The 21,160-nt window shown below is 34.5% G+C and overlaps 2 protein-coding genes across 8 annotated transcripts in view; one reads left to right on the top strand and one right to left on the bottom strand.

Annotated features, from left to right (window-relative positions):
- Positions 1 to 1,206: 1,206 nt before the first annotated feature.
- Positions 1,207 to 3,450, bottom strand: LOC113701668 (protein JINGUBANG-like). Its single transcript, XM_027222430.2, has one exon. The coding sequence runs from the start codon at positions 3,019 to 3,021 to the stop codon at positions 1,540 to 1,542; it is 1,482 nt and encodes a 493-aa protein (XP_027078231.1). The 5' UTR covers positions 3,022 to 3,450; the 3' UTR covers positions 1,207 to 1,539.
- Positions 3,451 to 8,800: 5,350 nt separating this feature from the next.
- The window catches only part of LOC140010386 (uncharacterized), a 32,405-nt gene continuing 20,045 nt past the window's right edge, over positions 8,801 to 21,160 (top strand). For 5 of the 7 annotated variants that reach the window (XR_011817666.1, XR_011817665.1, XR_011817664.1 and 2 more), the window contains exons 1-9: positions 8,801 to 9,305; positions 9,417 to 9,516; positions 10,074 to 12,289; positions 13,441 to 13,558; positions 14,132 to 14,941; positions 15,103 to 15,370; positions 15,444 to 15,961; positions 16,522 to 16,648; positions 16,731 to 16,855. Coding sequence is in view for 4 of the 7 variants with exons in the window: in XM_072057195.1 (XP_071913296.1) it covers positions 9,025 to 9,305; positions 9,417 to 9,516; positions 10,074 to 12,289; positions 13,441 to 13,558; positions 14,132 to 14,941; positions 15,103 to 15,370; positions 15,444 to 15,961; positions 16,522 to 16,648; positions 16,731 to 16,855 (4,563 nt within the window). In the remaining 3 variants the exon portion in view is untranslated. The remainder of the gene's footprint in view (positions 9,306 to 9,416; positions 9,517 to 10,073; positions 12,290 to 13,440; positions 13,559 to 14,131; positions 14,942 to 15,102; positions 15,371 to 15,443; positions 15,962 to 16,521; positions 16,649 to 16,730; positions 16,856 to 21,160) is intronic. The other 2 variants (XM_072057194.1, XM_072057193.1) reach the window with 2 other exon arrangements.

Below are 21,160 nucleotides of genomic sequence, written 5' to 3'. Positions count from 1 at the left end.
CAAATTGAAATTCACACTCTCAAGCATAGAGCATGAATTTCAAATTCTGAATACATCACTAAGCAGAAAAACATATCAAATTAGTCCTCTCAACGAAAATGCGCTAGTTATAAATGTTATACAGCATACCACGCCTTCAAATTCCCATCTCACAGACCGTTTGAATTGTTATTTTCTGGGATTTTTATAAAATATATATATATATATATATATATTGCAGCGATTTGATGTACATAAGATATAAAGGTAATTAAAAAATATAAACATTTTTTGAAAAGAAAAAAATGTCAGTCCAAACAAGTTCTTTTAGGGATCACTGCCATGCATGACGTTCTTAGCACCCAGTTTCAATGTCCCAGATGCTTCGATCATACAAGTATCATCAACTCTAAGTAAGTGACACAGTAGACCTATTAATCATGAATCTCCCAAGTTGGTCAGGCTTCAGTTCCACTCTTGACAGGAGGAGTACGAGGATCAAATAGTATATTCCTATGACGAGGATATTAAAATAGGACGTATACCTAACAAATTCTCATTTTTTTCTCCAAAGAAGATAATGACTGCCTAACAAGTTAGGCCACCTGCACAAGTATCTGGTCTCCTCAGGGTCTTCTTAGATTCCTGATAATTTTTTTTTTTTTTTTGCTCCCTTCCATTTTCCAAACGGTTTTTTTTCTTCTACTTGTTTGCTGATTCGTCAACCAGTCATAATAGAGTCTGGAACCTTTCCTCAGCTATAGCGTTCTGGTTCTTCGACTACTAGAAATTACGTACGTTAGCTGTGTGGCTGATCATGAGCTCACGAGATTGCATAGAAAGTCCACAGCGCAATGCGAAAACGAGAGGAACAGTGTAATGCAACCAAGAGTCAAATATTCAGAAGATTCTCCGATCGTCGGAGACGACTTTCTTTCGGTGATCGATGCCCAAACTTCTCACGATAGTTTTCACACTAACCAACCATGGATGCAGAATTGCCTGTCAACTAGATATGATTACCCTCAGTACATTCCACGGGAGGGAGAAGATGCAGGTTTGATCCAATTATATATCTAGATCTGCCAATTTTTATTTTCTGCCAACATCTACTGTTCCTGATCAGTTTAAACTCCAGAATCATGATATCAAGTAGAAACAAAAACTAAAAGAAAGTTGAAGATCAGGCTTCGAACGACTGATCTCATCATCTCATCAATCGGGAGGTCATCTCATCATATGCATGTATTAACATCTTGATTGCGAGCCAAAATGTTCTATTGCTTGCTTTGTTCAAATTTCAAAGCGACCCATCAGGCCCCTTGTATAGAGCTTGTAATCGTATATACATATTTAATTTTGTAATTTGCAGTTGATTAATGAATGGGAACCCATGACAGCTAGCTATAATTACAATGAGAAGCTTTACGTTAATTAATTAACTCCGTCTGTATATGCACGCAATTCAAACTTCCAAAACCAAATTCCCAGCGCAATTGATATGCTAGTGCAAAATTCTAATATGCCAAAATCCGAGAAATTTGAAGGTTACGTTGTCTCCTAGAAATGCCTCCTTTGACTTACCCTACTATTTTGTGACGAGAAGCTATGGATTGATGGCAAATTTCTGGGTTGAGCACAACAACGCTCGGCCTCTTGGGTGATCTGCTGCTGCTGCTGCACATGTGCCGGTTGCGGGGACACTCTCCATATCTTGACCGACTTATCCAGGCTACCACTATACAGAATACAATACCCATCAGCCCCCATTGCAACCTTCTCCTCTTCAACAGCCAAGCATTTCACCGGGCCAGAATGGCCATTCAATACTGACAAACAAATATGATCACCCTCCTCCCTTTTCCAGACGCAAATATTTGTGTCAGCTGATCCAGTAAAGACTAAGTTCCCTGCTGTAGCCAAGCATAGAACAGCCAGCTTATGACCCCTCAAAATTCCACAGTGACTTAGCTTTTCACGGTCCCAAAAATTCACTAGCCCGTCTGACGAACCACAGTAGAGAATAGTAGCAGAAGGATCGACAGCCAATGCTGTTACTGCACATTCTTGCTTTAACAGAGTTTGCGAAAAGAAATGTTTTGTTCCCTTTCCTTGCAACTCTCTTCGCCATACTTTGACGCTTCCATCAGCTGATCCAGAGAAGACTAACCCATCAAATCCTGCAACGACAGTGTTTACTGCATCGTCGTGGGCTTGTATAGATTCCAAACATTTTGAATCTGATATCCTCCAAACCTTAATGGTTTTGTCCCATGACGCTGAATACAAAAGGCTCTTATCCTCGCTGAGGCTGAGAGATGAGATGGCATCAAAATGCCTGATCCAGACCACATTACGGTTTCTCCTCACCTCAACGTAATTGCTTGGTTTGATTGAGCTTTTAATACGAGCTTTCATGGTCGGTAATGTGCCAATGCGCTTGTGAATGCTAGGGTCCTTGGCAGATACTTTCCACATTCTTATTTTTCCATCTTGATGACCCGTAAATATTCTTTCACCAGCAATACTAATTGCTTTAACCAACCCACTGTTTGATTTGAATCCTGAAAATTCCTTCTGATTCTTCCACACCCTTATGCTCTTGCTATCTGATCCCGTGTACAACATGTCCCGCGTAGCTGCTAACGAATAAATGTGACCTTCTTCACGAACCAGGGACCCCATTAGACCAGTATAAGAATAACTATCACTTGCCATCTCAACATGGGAGGACCATGGGGACCCTGACAAAGGAGATACTAGGTCGGTTGGGATTTGAGATGCTAATTGATCCCATGAGGGTGCTGAACATGGAGATGATTGGTCATAAGAAGGCGTGCTGTACAGGGAGGTATTGATCTCGGAACTCAGTCGAGAATTTTGTTCGTGATTTGCTGGGGTAGCATCAGATGTGCTGCTGATGCGGGTATGGTATTCTTCTTCATCGGCATGATCAGACTGGTGCAAAATGTTGCCGAATTTTTGTCTCCGCTGGTTTTTGCTGCTTTCCGTTACCATTTGGCCGCCTCTCGAGCTTCTCATGATGTAATGATCCGTTGAAACTAAGAATCAAGAAAATATATATGTGTATGTATATGTCTTGATCGAGTATGAGAAACAAAATCAGACTTGTGGAATAAAGAGGAAAATTGGTTCCTAAGCTAACCGAAAGAAGAGATGAAGAGAGGAAAGTTAACTATACGGAAACAGAAAGAGCAAAAGAAGCTACGGCCATGAAGATACGGGGAACCGAACACATTTCCACGGGACAGATGTAGATTGATTGATATACTAATTGATACATCTTACAATCAAAGCAAAGTACAGTTTGTCAAACAAGATTGAAATATTTGAGCCAACCAACTAAAGCAGCAGTTATTTTCGCGGAAAAGGAGCTAAGGTATCTGGATTCTGAAAAGGCTGCTTTCGTGCTCTATTTATCACACAATGCGCGAGGGACTGGATAGGCAAAATGTGCATCACACAATGCGCGAGAGACTGGATAGGCAAAATGTGCATAGAGGGGGAAGAAAAATAGAAAATTACCATAGCATTTAGCTTGACCTCATTGCTAGGAGTATACTCCTACTTTCAAGGGCGGCGTTGGAAAATGATTGGTTTCAGAAAAAAAAAACCGCCTAGACTAGAAATCAATCGTCAAACACATCCAGTAACAAAGAACATTAAAAATATCTATATCTATGTGTATTCAAGAAGGGGTTTTTAGCAGAAACCCTCCGATGGTTTCTAAACTTCTCATTTTTTTTTTCTAGATTTTGTATTTATTTTAATACATAAAAAGTAGTGGGTTATAACCCACCTTATCACCAATCAAATTTAAATTTAAAATATACTCACTATCTCTTAACTCATTCTACAACCACTCCTACAAATCTTCTAATCATCATCTCACGATTTCCCCCACGTTTGCACTTATCAAAATTTTGTTAACACAGTTTGACAGTAGCTCGATTCATATTGTTGGATAAATTTGCTAATGATGATGATGAACGGTTATATCAGTCTGCTATAAAAAATAATATTTTACTAGCATGTAGTATTTGCGTACGAAATTTCAGAGGTAAATCAATTGCTTTTACTTATATTCTATATATTTTGAATGGCTTTTGAGCAAGCATAACCATACTATGCAGGTCCATCACTGTGTACAATTGGAGCTAGCAAATTGTATATTAATCACGATCTAGATTTTGCTCGATACCTGCGCAGTTAATGAGTTTCTCATTAACACTATATCAAACTATTAATATTGTTTCGTACTTTTATTGATATTTATTTCAAAAAAATTGTAGGTTTGAAAATAATACATGTGCCCGTAAGTTAGTTATGTGGTTGAGATCAAGCAATTTCACAACACCACAAGCGCTGTTGATAGCAAATTCAAAGAGAATATGGATATCTGAATATACAATCATGCCTACAGTAAGCTTAATCAATTTTAATTAATTACTGAATGAATTTTTTTAATTTATAATTATAACCTATATCTTTTTTCATTCTTATTAGGTTAAATATTTTCGAATACTTGCTTACATTTAGAGCATTAACATAGAAAATATGTTTTACGAGTTATGCAAAAATTGTGGACAACTATGTGAAGGTCATTTTTCAAAAACATTGTGTATGCATTATAATGACGCAGTTAAGACTGTTATTAGGTAATTAATTTCATGTATATTTAACTTCAATATATTTTTCTGTGTTGCATATAATATTTTATTTGTCAAACAGTTACAATGTTAACATACAAATCAGAGATTCCGGTGGTAACATGCATCTTAATCTACAAGATAGACATGCACGATTTGTATTTTGTTGTGATACTTCTTATTTCAGAGAATTACAAAGGAAAATAGAATTTTTTAATATATATTTATTTTTTATAGTACTATTTATAAACTATATAAAAAAATACACTAATTTCGTATGTTCTTAATTATCAGGAAAATGGTGATAGGTTGTTCAGTCAACGAATTAATTCATGCAAAGATCGTGCATTTTCATTTATAGTATGCATTCTACAAAATTCAACAGAGTTAATTAAATCATCAATTTTGGCTTTCGTACTAAGAGTGGATTGGTGTGAAAAGTGTTCGCACTCTCAAGTAATATTATCAAATCGAATGCTTAGTATTTGTAAGTATTTCATTTTAACAACATTCAATTACATTCATTTGTATAAATATATCATTTATTTTTTAATATAAATTTTTATTTTTTGTTCTGGATCCATCTTCTGAAAAAATACAGTTCTTGAATGATATACACATTTTATTATATTTCAAACTATTGTTAAACAGATATTACATTTTAATTTTGTTGGTTCAATTTTTCACTTTTATTTGTTCACCATTTTATTTTTTTTAATAATATTAGCACCGTGCGTAGCACGGATATTCATACTAGTATACATATAGAGAGAGAGAGAGATACAAAGAAAGAAAGGAGGAGGGAGCTCCATGCTGAGTAGTCTGTTGTCTGTACAAATGATAACTGACCTCGTAAGTAACACTTAAAATAGTAGCACTTTCGAATTTTTTTTTTGTTTGCCCAGTTTTTGGTATGCTGGCTCTTCTTTAGAAATGTTCTTACCACTTTTAATAATATCATAGTGGGTTATTTTTTCAAATATATTTACTTACATTATTATTATAATTTTCAATACAATTTTTTATTTTCTCAATTATCTTTTTATCTCACATACATCACATTACAAAAAATGCTACAGTAAAAATATTTCAAATAATTTACAATCCAAACAAACCTTTTTGTGGAGGCATTTTGTTTCAATGCTTTTTGCAATTTTTTCCCCCAAAGCTTTTACTATTAAACAATGGTGATACTGAATTTCCTGTCAAAAGTAGATAATATAAATTCACTACAATATATAGGCCATAAGGGATGGATATTTAATTACCAGAGTTTACTTATTTTACGGCTAACAAGTTAACTACAGATGTATGCATTGAAAGTACACATAGATTAACAAATACTTTTTCTCGATCCTTAGATCTCAAATTAAGTTTCCTTTTGATAATCTAACATGTTATATTGTGTTTCATAATTTTCTCTCGTGTCTTCCACATGAAGTTCATTGCCTGGTACGTGTCCTTCCTTCCTTGAGCTAAAAAATTCACAAGCCCTTTTAATGCCTGTCTGCCTGTACCACCATCACTGACTAAAAGCTACTGACCATCATCTAGGAGTTTTAAAGAAAAAATTTGATTGTATATTTTCCATCTTGTATTAAATTCCGACACGTACAGCAAGAGATTTCCATGATTAATTGATACGTAGCCTTCAATTTTCACCTTAAAAATATGCTTGACAGTTGGCATTGTCACATCATTGACTATATTTACATTAAGTTTGTCAAAATAAGGAATAAATGAAGAAATTGCCTTTTCCTACAAGCATTTACACACCATTGGTTGTGTTATAATTTTCTACACGCTTGCTAATTCCATATGTAATTTGCAGGATCGTTGGGGCACCATTTCCATCTAATGCTACCTTCAATTTTCATTAAAAATCTATAGTTTAAAATTTTCAAATACCATTTAACTAGATTTGTTTGTGATTTCTATGGAATATGTAAATCAATAATCTGTTATAAGTCTCAGCGGTCGACTAAGGAAATATTACTAGACCTCTCGGGCAAGAAATGGGGAAAATATTGAAGAAATTTTTCATAGATATAAACATAAATATATTAAATAAGAAAACAATTTAGAGTCCAAATATATCCAATCTCATAACATAAACATAAAACTTACAGAATTGGAAGACACGGATCTAAAGTTCGATATATCTTTACCCGCTTATGTATCCATTACTGTTATGCAAGATTGGAGCTTCGAAATTTGGATTGAACGACACTAGCTACTCGTAGAGAAAAACGAAAAGGAAGAAGAGCAAATAAAAATAACATAATTTTGATAAGTATAAAGGGATACAAGAAAGAAATGATAATATGGCAATAATAACATATTAGGGTTCTCTTGGGGGGAAAAAGTTATCAAGGAAAAAAAAAATAAAGGTAGGAGCTTAGCATTCATATAATTCAATGAATTTTTTGTCATTTTATGATTTTTTTTCAAAAGTAATTTTGTTCTTCTATATATGCTATTCTATGCAATTGTAGTAATTTTTTCAAGTATATCTTTATCCTATCTTCTTATACTTTTTATATTTTAGGTGTTTTTTTAGGTATTTCTACCCCTTAATTATAAGACACTTGCGCCATTTTATATGTCTCATTTTTTGACACTTTTTGCAATTATTTAAATTCTCAAGGGATATAAGTAAAGATTCAGGCAATCTTATACATGTCAGTAATATGCAAATTTATAGCTTACAGTTACATTCCTACTTTCCAACTTCAGAAAACTTTCCTTCTAAAGGAATCATCAGAATCTATACGGATGCAGCCATAAATTCAAGAATGATTATTACAGGGAAAGGAATAATTGCTAGGCATTGGACGGGAAAGATCATGAGAGCAAAGGGAGTAGTAGAAAAGAAAAAGGGAGATGCTCGAATGGAAGAAACGTTAACCATTAGAATGACACTCCAAATGGCAAGAGAAGCAGGCTGGAGGAAAATTGCAATCCTATCGGACTGCACCAAATTAGGAACAATAATGTGCAAGAATGGTCATCTAATGACTATCTTGGATGACATTGATGATTTAACACAAGGTTTTGAGTAATGCACAATTTTTTTTGTATCTAGAACAGCTAATGTAGCAAGTCATAAGTTAGCACATTTTACAACAAAACTAGTTAATGACGTAGAATGAGCAAATAATTTCCCAACTTGGCTAATTGAGGCAGTTAGGAAGAATGAGAGGGTGAATCCCTTTTTGTAATTAACTTTTGTATTTTTAAGTGTTAATATATATAATGATAAATCATTTTTTTTAAAAGAAAACTTTTCCTCGAGGTTGGCTACAAGTCTAAGGCCTGTTTGATAATATAAAAAAGTGCTGAATTTGAACTTTTTTAGACATTTAGATGTTTTGAGTGTTTGATAAATAAAAATTCATGTACTGAACTTGTTAAATAGTGCTGAATTTGTGTGTATTTTTTTCAGTACAAAAATCCTAACTGAGTGCTTAATTCTGATAAGAATCAATAGAATTATTTCAACTACCTTATCTTATCTACCAAATCTACCCTTATTTGTTAATTATGTTCAAAATTCTTATCTAATTAGACAACCTAATATTCTCTATCTAATGATTTTATATTTCTCTTTTCTCTATTTTTAATGACTTTCATATTTTTTTCATACTCCTCTTAAAATATATTTAATCTTTTTATATTAATTTGATTTAAAATTAAATATTGTCATTTTTATACCTAGCAATTTTAAGTTTATTAAATCATAGGTTCTATATCTTTTTTGAATGAAAAGATATAAGGGCGAAATTATCAAATTTAACTTATTAAGCATTCAGTCATAAATATTTATCAAATAGTATAAATAGGTTTAATATTAAAATTTAGACATTCATATATATTTTTTTTAATTTTTAAAATTCAGCAAATTAATTGTTTCAATATTCAAATTTGAGAATTCAGACTTCAGTTTTATCAAACGGAACTTAAGTCGAAAGACTCGGGGCAGAGCATAATTAGATATATCAGGGGCATTGATGTAATTCTGTAATTGTTCAAGATCGTATATACGTTCAATGCCCTAATTAGCCCCAACAAGTCAAAGAAAGACAGAGTGAAAGAAGACGACGAAGCGGCGCCGTTTAAGACTCCCCAGCTGACAGAATAAAGCATCAATTCTTATCTTTCTCCTCCCTCAACTGCTTTGCTAGTCTGCTTCACTATATGCTCGAAACCCCGCGAAACGTCCCTTCCATCTTTCAAGTTTCATCCTCCTCTCCCTGTCTTCCTTACCATCCTAAATAACTCCAATTATCAATTTCACCAAAATTCCACTATTGCTCAAGCTCTCGTCCATTGAGGTATTCTAACAATGTCATGAAACCAAAAGAAATTCAGGATAATGGTTTTTAACGACTTCATTCGACGGAGACTCGCTTCTCTACTGCAGCCGTGGTTGAGTGACGAACCGGACCTCGGCCTTAAGCTAGGGTTTCTCCGTTCCACCGGTACGGTGAAGAATCTCAACTTTAACACTTCAGTTCTCAATCAATTACTCGACGAGTCCACTTGCTACCGTTTCAAGGAAGTTGCCGTCGATGAATTAAGCCTTGGAGTTTCCTACTGGTCTTTCCCTGCCTTCATCCTCCGAGTCCGTGGCCTCCGCATAACTCTATCAGTAGGGTATGCTCCATATTCTTACGCCACTAGTGGTTGTATATTTATGCTGTTTTCTCGTTGTTGTTGTCGTCGTGCTTCGGATATGTAGACTTGTGTTTGGTTTGAACTTTGTAGGGAAGAGGAGGAGGAAGGAGGAAATGAGAGAAGGAAAAAGAAGCCGAGAGATACATCAGTGGAGGATAAGAAGAAAGTTCTTGCTGAGATTGATCCCGTGGTACTTCTGATTTTCGTTTTGTGTTTTCTTGATTGAATTGCATTGTTCTCCGGAGATGTCTTTTTCTTTTTGTCTAATGAATATGTTTTTGCTACTTCATTGTCCCTTACCTGCAACTGGAAATTTGTTTTGGACCAGTCTTCATGTATTTTCCTCCTCACTCTACTCTATCTAGTCTATACACTCGTAAAGTTTTTGAAACGAGTAAATACCATTGGATGGATAGCCAGAAAACAACAAAAGGAGCTTCAACCCTCCTGGAATTAGAAAATAACACATGAGAGTTCTTATTTTCTTGGGAGGCAATGACCTCCTTCAGATAAGAAGCTCTAGTGTAGCTCCATTTTCACACGTTATCATAGCATGAATTTCATCTATTGATCTATAATTCCTATTTTGTTTGTTGGATCATCAATAAGTTCCACAGTGCTGCATATATATTTTGAATGCATTTTCTGCCGAATACAAACTCACTCATCACATCCTAAGCTTTCTTTGGTGTGCATGTTAGTTAATTTTGTATTTCAAATCCTCATAAAGGGGAATTGACATTTCAGGGCAGTGCTTTGCATGATGCCATTGCACAGATTTCACAGATTACTGTCGGAAGTCGGAAAGATAATCTATTGACTGCCTTCCTTAGACATTGTCAGTTGCAGATAAATGAAATTCATCTTCTCCTGTTGCCTCCTAGTTGTTATGATCCAGTATCATGCTTGTTGAAGATAAAGGAGGTTGGTGTACAGTCTAAATGTAATAGACAGATATGTTTTTTTGGAGGGCTCATTAGTTCACTTTTTATCCCTTCTAGAAAGTGTTCTTTTGGCCTTGACCTTAGAGATGTTGAGCTTGGTCTACAGAGTGAAAGTAGCATCAGCTGTGTTATTTCTCCGACGGATATGTTTATTTCTTTTAAGCTAAAAGATCTTCAGATCACAGATTCTGCTCTCTGTCTTCCAGCGTTAAAATTTTCCTTTTCTCCAGCAGATATATATGTTATATCATTATTCTCTTCATTATCATGCAAAGAACCCCACTATGTTAGAACTGGTAGGCAACTATGGAGAATAGCAGCGAGCAGAATTAGCTCTCTGATTCCTATCCCTAAGCTTTCTTGGTATAGAGTTGTTATCTTTGTAAAACTCTGGTTGTACTATTTACACATTTATGAGGATATGCTTTTACTGATTGGATATCCCGTCGGTGATATAGTAAAAAAATCGTCTACTATGATGTTGTCTGATAAAACATATTCAAGATCTGTTAAGAACCATTGGGATGTAATTTCTGAATGCGAGGAGAAGCTGCCTGCAGAGGTGATTGCACAAGCACGACATATAAGCCGATACAGAGCATCAGAAAGTTCTCAAATGGTGAAGCAAAAATGTGATAAGCCACAAGTCAAGAGACTTTTGTGGAAGATTTATCAACTTCTAGCCCTTATTTGGGCTATCACTTCCCATGTCTTACACTCAGTTGGACGATTGCTCCACATACTGAGAGTTCTTAGCCATTTGGCTAATCAGCCAAAATCTGATCAACGTTCCAAGAGTGTTCCTGATGATTCTTTTCCAAAAACTTGCTTCAGTCTAAATGTTGGGAAATTCTCCATTTCAGTCTCTCCTGAAAAGAATGTTCTGTCTTCCGTCAGTGGGTTACCACTCTCAGCCCTTAGATTCTCCTTTGATGATTTAAGTTCATTTCTCATTTCTTCTGATGCTATCATCTTGACATACCTTAAGAATATTTCTGACCAGCACTTGATGTTTGCTTGTGGATGTGTAAAGGTTGTTGCTGAATCTCTTAAGGAAGATCAGTCAGGTCTTAGTAGTACTAGGTTGACAGAACATCAAAATAACAAGATTATTGAGCCACAGGAACTTTTATGGTGTGAACCTATTGAGATGATTAATAATCATGCTGATGACACTGAAGGAGCTTCTATCCCACTTCTAGAATTTCTTGTGAGAAAATTGTGGTTGAATTGGAAAATTGCTTGCTCTAGCTTTGAAGGTGATGAGTGTAAAATTCCAGAGGCTCCATGCTTTCTTTTTGAGAATAACTGTTCTTTGATTGGTCAAAGTGCCAAGAATCCTACGTATGGGAGTTGTGAAGTGTTGATGGTGGTTGGAAGATCAAACTTTGTATTGAAGACCTCATCATTTTTGTCATCAGCTGTGATCTATCTACAGATTCAGCAGGCTCTTAGGAGGATGAGTTGCAGAAATGGGACAGATGGCGATCTACATCTTAAAGCAACCTGTGAGCATTTACCTGTGGTTGATTTAAGTCCTAGATACAAGTCTGTTTTATGCCAAATTGAAACAGCAATGGTTAAACTGGTTCCACAAAAAAAATTTCAAGTTGGTATGATGATTGCTGGGCCCAGAATTAGGCTTTTGTTTGATACACAGGGGTTTCTTGGTGAAAATGCAGATTTATATTCTATAACCAAGAAAGATGAATTAACACTTGTATTTGATGTTGACGACATTAAACTTGTGGTTTCACCAAATCTTGCATCTAATTCTAAGGTATCAACTGGGTTGACAGTCATTTTTGATGGGGCACCCAGTGGTCTTAAATTAGAGGAGCCTCTAAACATTGACATTCCTAATTCAACTAATCAAATTTATTGCTGTCAAGAGGGTGTTTCACATAGTGCTTATTTGAAAGTCAATGGATTGAAAGCTTGCTTTGGTGAATTATGTAATAATCGACTCCAACAAATTGTCACATTGAGTTCAACAACTGTTCAGGCGTCCTCATCAAGGTACTTTATCATCCCTCTCCTTTTGTTCACTTCCATTTTCTGCTTGGTGCCACCTTGAAGATAGGGTTTGTTTTTAGTGCTGTAAAATTTTGCAATGGAATTACATGGGACCTTGCTGGTTGAAAATGCTTTTGGCTGATTTCTACATATCTCAGACAATTGATTCAAATTCTATAGCCTGTTTTGTACCTTGGTTAATTTCTCATGGAACTAATGTATGTGTGGTGGCATGACTATTTTTTACTCTTTTTTTTTTTTTTGGAAATTGCTCATCTTACTTTGACATTACTTTTGGAAAACAAGGAAGGACTCGAGATTTTCTTTGCTCAAGTTGAGTGAGACTTGGTACTATAGTGGTTCAAAATCACGTGGATGTGATTTAAGCATGAAAATACCAATATTAAATCTTCTTACAACTTCGTTCAGTCACAAGAGTACAAAACAAGTGAATGATGCTTGCTAAGTTTCCAAATAAAATGAAAATCTGTGATCTCTTTTCTGCATGTTGTTGGAATGCTTGTTAGGAATTGATCTGTGGGCTTAGTATCTCATCTGTTGGTTGGTGCATTAAGCATAAAAATTTTACTCGCTTATCATGCCTCTGCGTGTATTGTTCTTTTTATGGATCTGGGAGCATATTTCTGGATATGCATTCTCTGAGACTATTGTAGTGGCTAATATTTGCAGGTTCTGCAGACAGGACTCCATATCTTTCTTATATGGCTTTATATCTTGAGTTTTATATCCTTTTTCTTCTTTCACCCCCATATCGAATAGTCAAGTGGACTATAATTGATTTATATATACATATATATATGTATGTACTATGTATATATATGTTTGTATGTATACCTTTTTTTTATTCACCCTCATATGGTATGGTAATGTACTTATTTCTTTATGGTGTGTGGTATAGATAAATTTGCAGAATGCTGAATTTTTGCTACATGCATATCTGTGTTCTTTTCATTTTTGTTGAAGGTTTAATTTGGTTTTTTGCAAACCATGTTGGTAATTGGAAAAGTTTTTTAAGTAACAAAGCATCTTTCTTGAGTTCTGTATGCAAGATGCTTTGAATTGCACATTCTGCAAAGAGGCCTACCATTATCATCCCATTTTATCCTAATGGTGAAAAATTGATTGTAATGTAGCAGGAAGGAATCTTGTTCACTTGGTTCAACAATTATTGCTCTCTCTACGGCTTTGCATTGGATAGCTCCTGGGATCACTGCTGTAGTGTTTCTGGATGAGTTATCTGTTTTGGTTAAGGTGGTTTAATTCTCATTTTGATCTCTTTATCGCATTATTCATGCTACCTGGTTTTCTTAACTATGTTCCTAATGCTGCATTTATCTTTTACTGTTTTAATAGTAAGCAGTACAAAGAACCTATTTAGTCCACATCGAAACTCGAACAAGAATTGTAGCAGAGCATATCAGAGATTTGTGATCATGGCGGACTGTATGCCCATTTGTTCAAATGACTAATCTGACTCAAAGTCTCCTGGTGGTTTGCTTGAAATGGCTTAAATGACTCGTATTGGCTCATATTAAAAAGGAAAAATCAGATTGGTAGAAAACAGCTGCTAATACCTTATCCATCTGACAAGTAGTTCAGGACCGAGATTTGATGTTTCTTTGTTTTAAGGTGCAAAAACTTGTCTTAGAAATTGGAATTGTGGACTTCATTGTTGTGTGATTATGGTCAGATCGAATGTAGTTGGAGATTCTACATTTTGTTTTGGTCATGTTCAAGTTGTTTATGTGGTGCTGCATCTTTCTCTAACTTTTAGCTACAGACAGCTATTTGATTCTCTTACTTTTCCACTTACTTTTGTGGCAGGTAGTTTGCAGTTTATATTATGATGTGTCACATGCATTAACCTTCTTTGGTTCAAGTCATCACAGAAGTTGTCAAGAACTACTAAGGCCACAGGTTGCATGTGCCTCTGATGAAAATGAGGAGACATTAGTGAATAGAAAAGATCAGATTCCTTCTGCTTGTATGGATGCCATCTTTGGTTTTAGAAGCATTTGTGAACTGGAGTTCATGGATGTAGTTGTATATAATTCCAGGAAGAGCCATAACACCGAGGACCACATTATAGAATCTGATGAAATAACGAGAAGAATGCTGACTATGGCCTCCGCACTTGATTGTGGTATCCACATATCTATTCAGCTGACATGTGGAAAATTTTCTTTTGAAGATGGGATTCCAGAACTTGTTATTGACCTGTCTGGATTTCAATGTACTATAGTCAGATATCCCACAGAGATCGCAGAGTGCTCTGATCTATCTGAAGTCAGAAATCTCCTGCTTTCTGTACAATGCCTGTCTGAAGCATCATTGTCTCATTGCAAATTTGCTTTATGTTTGAGAACTTCAGAGAAACCTTTATCTGCAGCTCGTCAGAGATATGGACTTGAAGCTTCTACTTCATGCGTGTTGGAGAATCCCATTATGGAAATGAATACTAAAAGATCCAGAGATCATTCGTATCATTGGTTATCTGCAAATGTTTCCCTTGGTGAAATCAATTTGGCTGATTGTACAGTAAAGAATATGCTACTCAAAACACACAAATCCGATAAACTCAATGCATCTTTCTCTGTTGGGGATCAATTTCAGACAATCTGGTGCCAGTCTAAGGTGTATTTAGCTATTAGTGTCTCTCATATTAACCTCGTCAATCTTCCATGTATTTCTTTGGCACTTTGTCATCCACATAGTGTTATCACTCTTCACTTATCTATTACATCACATATGTATATGGATGAAATATTTGATCGATGAGAAATAATGCATGGCAGGGGGGATCTACTTTCCTTCAAATGGAAGCAGCAATGATGTTTGTTCATTGCTTGACTCTATATTGTCATCTAATAGGAGAAATTTGGCGTTATGTGCCATCTCCTGACAGAGTCATTGCTGCTCAATATGGCGAGCCTATGGTGGCCTCTAATGATAAGCCTGCACAAGATTCTCAGCAACTTCAGAAAACCAAGTGGGACAAATTGGAAGCATTCAGCATTAGTATATCAGATTTTACTCTCGCACTTCTTGCTAGAGATGAATTTGGTAACATATATCCTTGTGGTTTTATTTTTTCTGATGTTATAGACATGTTATTGACTTGTTTAATCATGTGCAGGGAGATTCCAGGAACTTCTATTTGAAACTAATGTCCATTTGAGTGCTGAAGGGCCAAAAACACTAAATAAAGTTTCTTTTGAGATTTCCAAGTTTTCCATCCTTTCTCAGTTCCTTCATGAAGCTGCAGAACACCAAGCTACGGAAATTCAAGTTCCTCATTTTTCTGCTGTTGCATGTGATGATATTTCATCATCCATTATGCTTGGAGATCCTTTAGTTATCGAAGAGCATGAGAATACAGGACAATCTGTCACTCATGATTCAAGTTTTATGAGTACTTCTGCTTTTCAACATGAACCTTTTGCTGATAATTTGCCAGATTTATGTGATAATACAGGATCCAAAAATTTGCATTCAAGTCCTCAAAGCTACATACTGAAAGAGTTATGTGCAGTAATTGCAGTTGAGTGGCCTGTCAAAAGAGATGGGACTGGTCCGCTGTACATAAATCAGCTTTGGGTTGGCAAGGGTTCTATTTCAGGTTTTGATATGGTCCTCTCTCTAAGTCAGTTACGGGTGAGGAATCACATAGCTTCATTTTGCTTTTTACTAAGATGGCCATATTACAACTGACATTTCCCGATCTTCAATAAATGCCTCCTTTTCCCATTACATTCAAACTTGCTTTTGTTCAACTATTGTTGCTAGAAGCATGGTAGAATGGCTATTTTTGAATAGAATTATCATTCAAGTAGGAATTATCCTAAAAAGATCACCCATCAAATGACCTGAAAACATCTTTAGAAAGGATGCATATACTTCAAAATACCCCTGGTTGAGTTAATTACACTCTATATCGAATCAGATAAGATAATGGGACAGTGAGGTCCTTGACCATTAAGTATCTGCCAATCTTTTATTGTTCTTTTCGAAAAATTTGTTAGAGCTTTTCTTCCTTAGTCCCTAAGTATAAGTAAGAAAAAGGAAATGGCGACTTAGTATGTCACTGAGGGACAATTCTGCTTTTGCTAATTAGCATGTTATTTGAAGATTTTAGGTGTAAGTATCCTCCTTTATGCCTGTATAACTATTGGTTATGATCATTCACTTATTTTAGCTTTTGCCACATGCATCAGATGATACTCTCTGTTGTTGAATCTTTGTCTGGAGTTTATAGTGAAGAGAAAAGTAGTAATTCGACACAAAGACGTTGGTCCCTGAAACAAGAATCTGAAGGAAGCTTCCGAGAAAAAATTCCTGATGGTATTTATTTAGCTGTTGCAGAACGTCTCCTTGTTGTCTTCTTGATTGGTATTGGCTATAATGGTTATTACCATGTGTATAGGATCAATAGTCGCAATTGAGGATGTCTATCAACACACATATATTGCGGTTGAGGAAGCAGAAAGTGGATACAACTTAGTTGGAAAAATTCATTATTCGCTTGTGGGAGAGAGGGCTCTTTTCAGGGTAAGTGATTTCTAAATTTTTTGTATTATATAGTGCAGAAGTTGGCTATTTTCCAGTTTCTTACTTAGCTTTTCAATTTGCTATAGACACTGTACTGAATCCAAAATTTTGGCACTTTACTCATGCAACTTTTCTTGCTGCATTAGTTTGTAAGTGTCCGGCATCTTTTATAAAATGTTAAATTCATGGTTTGCCATATTGAGCAACTGCAAAATCCATGATGGCTTTTTTTTTTCCGCCGTGTGAAAATTCATAGCCACCTCTGATATGGTATATTACGGATTTTGATATTCAATTGACTTCAACCATATTAAAAGCTTGTATGCGATACATTATGGGCCTGTTCTCTTCTACTTTGAAGCTGAGTATATTTTTTCTATAAGCTAAAAGCTAAGTGTAGTTGTTCAATAAGACCTTTAGTTTTTTTATTTCTTTGCCACACATATTGCCAAGTGTGGAGTGTACCTAAGGAACGATCTTTGGCAGTTAAAAACTTGGCACAGTTTGATTATGATTAGATCAGCATTTCAGAACTTTAGATCTTGTCTTCCAGCTCTCTGAACTTGGATGGTAGTGTGACTTTCAGTAGTGTTGCTGGCTTACTAGAGAATCTCTAGTTATTGCCTCTAGATTTTTAATCTCTATTGTGCACCAATAAATGCGTCTCCTCCTTTATTTTCAGTAGAAATGTATTCTTGTCCTTTTCTGAAGCTTCCTAAGAAGTTAAGCTTTTCTACAGCACTTAGAATCAGATGCTAAAACGTATTTTAGACATTCTCCTGCTGGTCACTAAACTTTCTTGTGACCAGTGAGGTTGAAAACTGACAACAGGTATTTTAGGAGGAAAAACATTTAGTCACTATATTATGAGTGACCAACTAGTATTTATAGGAGTACAAATCTAACAAACTATTTACAAAAATACCCTCACTAATTTATTATTTATAGGAATACTTATATTCTCTTAACACTCCCCCTCAAGTTGGAGCATATATATCATAAGTACCCAACTTATTACAAATACTAGGGAAGGACAGCCCGCGCGACGCGCGGGAATTTGATGCTTGTGATTTAAGATAATTAATAATTATTATTTAATATTTTGTAATATAGGAACTGAAGTATGATGATTTTATCATGTAATTTTAATAGAAAAATTATAAGTTACATAGTGAGTCAATAAAAATAATGTGCAATGAGACATCCTTATCGTTATACTATATAAGAATCCGTTGTGATCAAAAGTTATGTTTAGATTTCAACTGCAAAGATAATGGTAGTTTGAAAATGTAAGAATGTTTGAAGTGCAATTGAAAAGTATCCAAATGTGACTTCTAAAACTTATCCAAGATGATAAAACATTTTAAAGTATCAATTAGACCCTTCATCTCTCGAATCTATATATGTTCGTGAAAGATTCCTCAAGCAATGCTTCTAATTTCTCCCTCGACTTAAACTCAACCTGAATTATCAAGTCAAGTTTATCCATTAATCACTTTGCGTTCAATTTAATCTAAAATAATTTTATTTTTGACTAACTATTTATATAATTTGGTGGGTATAATACGACTTAATCACATGTTTCTTACAGAGATAATAATGCCCAAAAATGATAGATAGATAAGAAACTTAAGTGATTTTTTTCAAAATTTTGTAAAAACTATTCAGATTTGATATTTTTTGCTAGAGGCATTTCTTTATAATATCATAAATAAGTTCAAATCTGCATAATTGTTAAAGATATGAATTGAAACTATCTTGATTATAAAAAATTGGTACAAATAATATTTTCTAATTTTGAAATTGTAGAAAATGGTAACTAAAATCAGAATAAATTCCTCATATAAATTCGAATTGCAAACTATAGGTAGAAACTGCTTAATGATATTTTCCAATGTTTACTTATATAAGTATCCAATATAACATCTCTACTTAATTGATTCGTTTGAACTATAGATAATAGTTGTTTCAATCAAATCAAGAAACATTATTTATCATTGTACAACATACAATTATGAGTAAATGAATTAATACAGTGCAATCAAAATGGTGCTGCAGTTAAAGCATTTAAACTCATCAAGTTCCACTACAAATTCTTTTAGATAGCATAAAAAAACAAATTTTTAATATTTGAAACTATATAAACAGTATAATACAAGAACGGGATCATAACATAAAAAGCAAATAGAGTGCAAATGACATCTTAGTACTATGTAGCATGATTAATTTTGTTTTTTAATTTTAATGAAGTACAAAATTATAAGTTAATAAATTTTACAATCATAAAATTCCCAATTAAAATAAATACAAGCTGAATTTCAAATCATATTACATGAAAAAATAACTACTTGAACCATAACTACTGGAATGTAGTCAACAGATCCCTGGAGTCAAGAATAATAGGAGAAAGTTCATGAGAAATAAGTTATTTGACTTAAATAAAGAGATAATACCTTGGCTGAGGAGGAGAAGATGATAAAATTGCTTTTCTGATTATTTTAGAAAGTAACAATGTTATCTTAAATTGTACATTGACCAGAGACAGAATCTCTGGGATCTACTAAGAAAAAAAATACAATTAGTCAGTTTTTTGAATTAGAAGTATCAAAAGATAAACTATATGGAGTTCTTAAATAAACCAATCATCAGAAAAGAAAACTACAATCGAAGAAGACAAACTCAAAGAACTCACCTCAATTTAAAGGAAAAGCTATGCATTTTACCAAATATTTAATAGACATAATAAAATCAAAGAGGTGAAACCGAAAAAGAAGAAAGGGTATCGGCTAAACATGGGGACATAAATATGATAATGATTATTCAGATAATAATTAAGTTAATTAATTGCAATTAAAATCCAATTATATAAACATCCAATTAATTCCTTAACAGATGAGAAATGTTTCAGGAAATTGAAAGGTTTGGATGTTAGTATAATAAATGATTAAAAGGACTTTTATGTAATTCTATCAAAATACAAGCTTTATTCAGTTGTACTTGATACTCAACTTGGTTTCAAACATTGTAACATACCAAATATGCCCCTAACCTTAAATGTTTGAAAGATTATATAAGTAATTATAGTGAAATTAAAGCTATAATGACTCGTACTCAGTATTCCAATTACTCTTCAAATACTCTCACATTCCCAAAATAGCCCCACCCCTGCGGTTGAAATCTAATCTTAAACTCATTCTTATATAGTATAAGGATATCTCACCCTAAAACCCCCTAAACTCTTGGTAAATAATTGATCTACAGACGGTACATGAGATGTCTTAATAATTCCGTTAAACAATTTCTCTCGAATGAAATGACAATCAACTTCAATATATTTTGTCCTTTCATGAAACACTGGATTAGAAGCAATATGAACAGCCGTCTAATTATCACATGCTAAATTCATTGGCTGTTTATGCTCAAACCCAATTTCAAGTAACATGCTTTTCAACCAAACCAACTCATATACAGTGAGTCATAGCGCGGTATTTCGATTCTGCACTTGATGTGAAGACAACTGTTTGTTTTTTAGTCTTCCATGACACTAAATTACCACCAACGAACACACAATATCCTGTGGTCGATTTTCGATCTGAGGCAGAACTAGTCCAATCTGCATCACTATATCCTTCAATATCAGTGTGTCCATGATTTTGATACAACAATCCTTTTCCAATAGCACTCTTAAGATACCTGAGAATCCGTATAACAGCATCCCAATGACTATTACGAGGGGTATTAAGAAATTGACTCACAAAACTTATTGCAAATGAAATTTCAGGTCTCGTTACAGTGAGATAATTTAATTTACCCACAAGTTTTCGACATTGTCTAGAATCATCTAGTAATGCACTTTGATCTTCTACTAATTTCACTTTAGGATCCATTGGAGTATCCACGGGTTGGCAATTTAACATCCCAACTTCACTCAGCATATTGAGTACATATTTTCTTTGACATAAATAAATTTTATATTTAGACCGAGCTATCTCAATACCCAGAAAATACTGTAGATGATCTAAATTCTTTGTCTAAAAGTTTGCCTGCAGATTGGATTTAAGTTTCTGGATCCCCACAACATCACCTGTAATCACAATATCATCTACATAAACAACTAATAAAATTTTATCAGCATTAGAGTGCCGATAAAATATAGAGTGATCTACTTCACATCCTGTCATACCGAACTCCATGACAACACTATTAAACCGACCAAATCAAGTCTTCGGAGACTGTTTCAATCCATATAAGGATTTTTTCAAAGGACAAATCAATCGCGAATTCTCCTCCTGAACAACAAATTTA

The sequence above is a fragment of the Coffea arabica genome, chromosome 7c (genome assembly GCF_036785885.1).
Source record: "Coffea arabica cultivar ET-39 chromosome 7c, Coffea Arabica ET-39 HiFi, whole genome shotgun sequence".
Taxonomy (NCBI): Eukaryota; Viridiplantae; Streptophyta; class Magnoliopsida; order Gentianales; family Rubiaceae; genus Coffea; species Coffea arabica.
The sequence above is the reverse complement of the archived record's forward strand: the minus strand, read 5'-3'. Positions and strand labels throughout refer to the sequence as shown.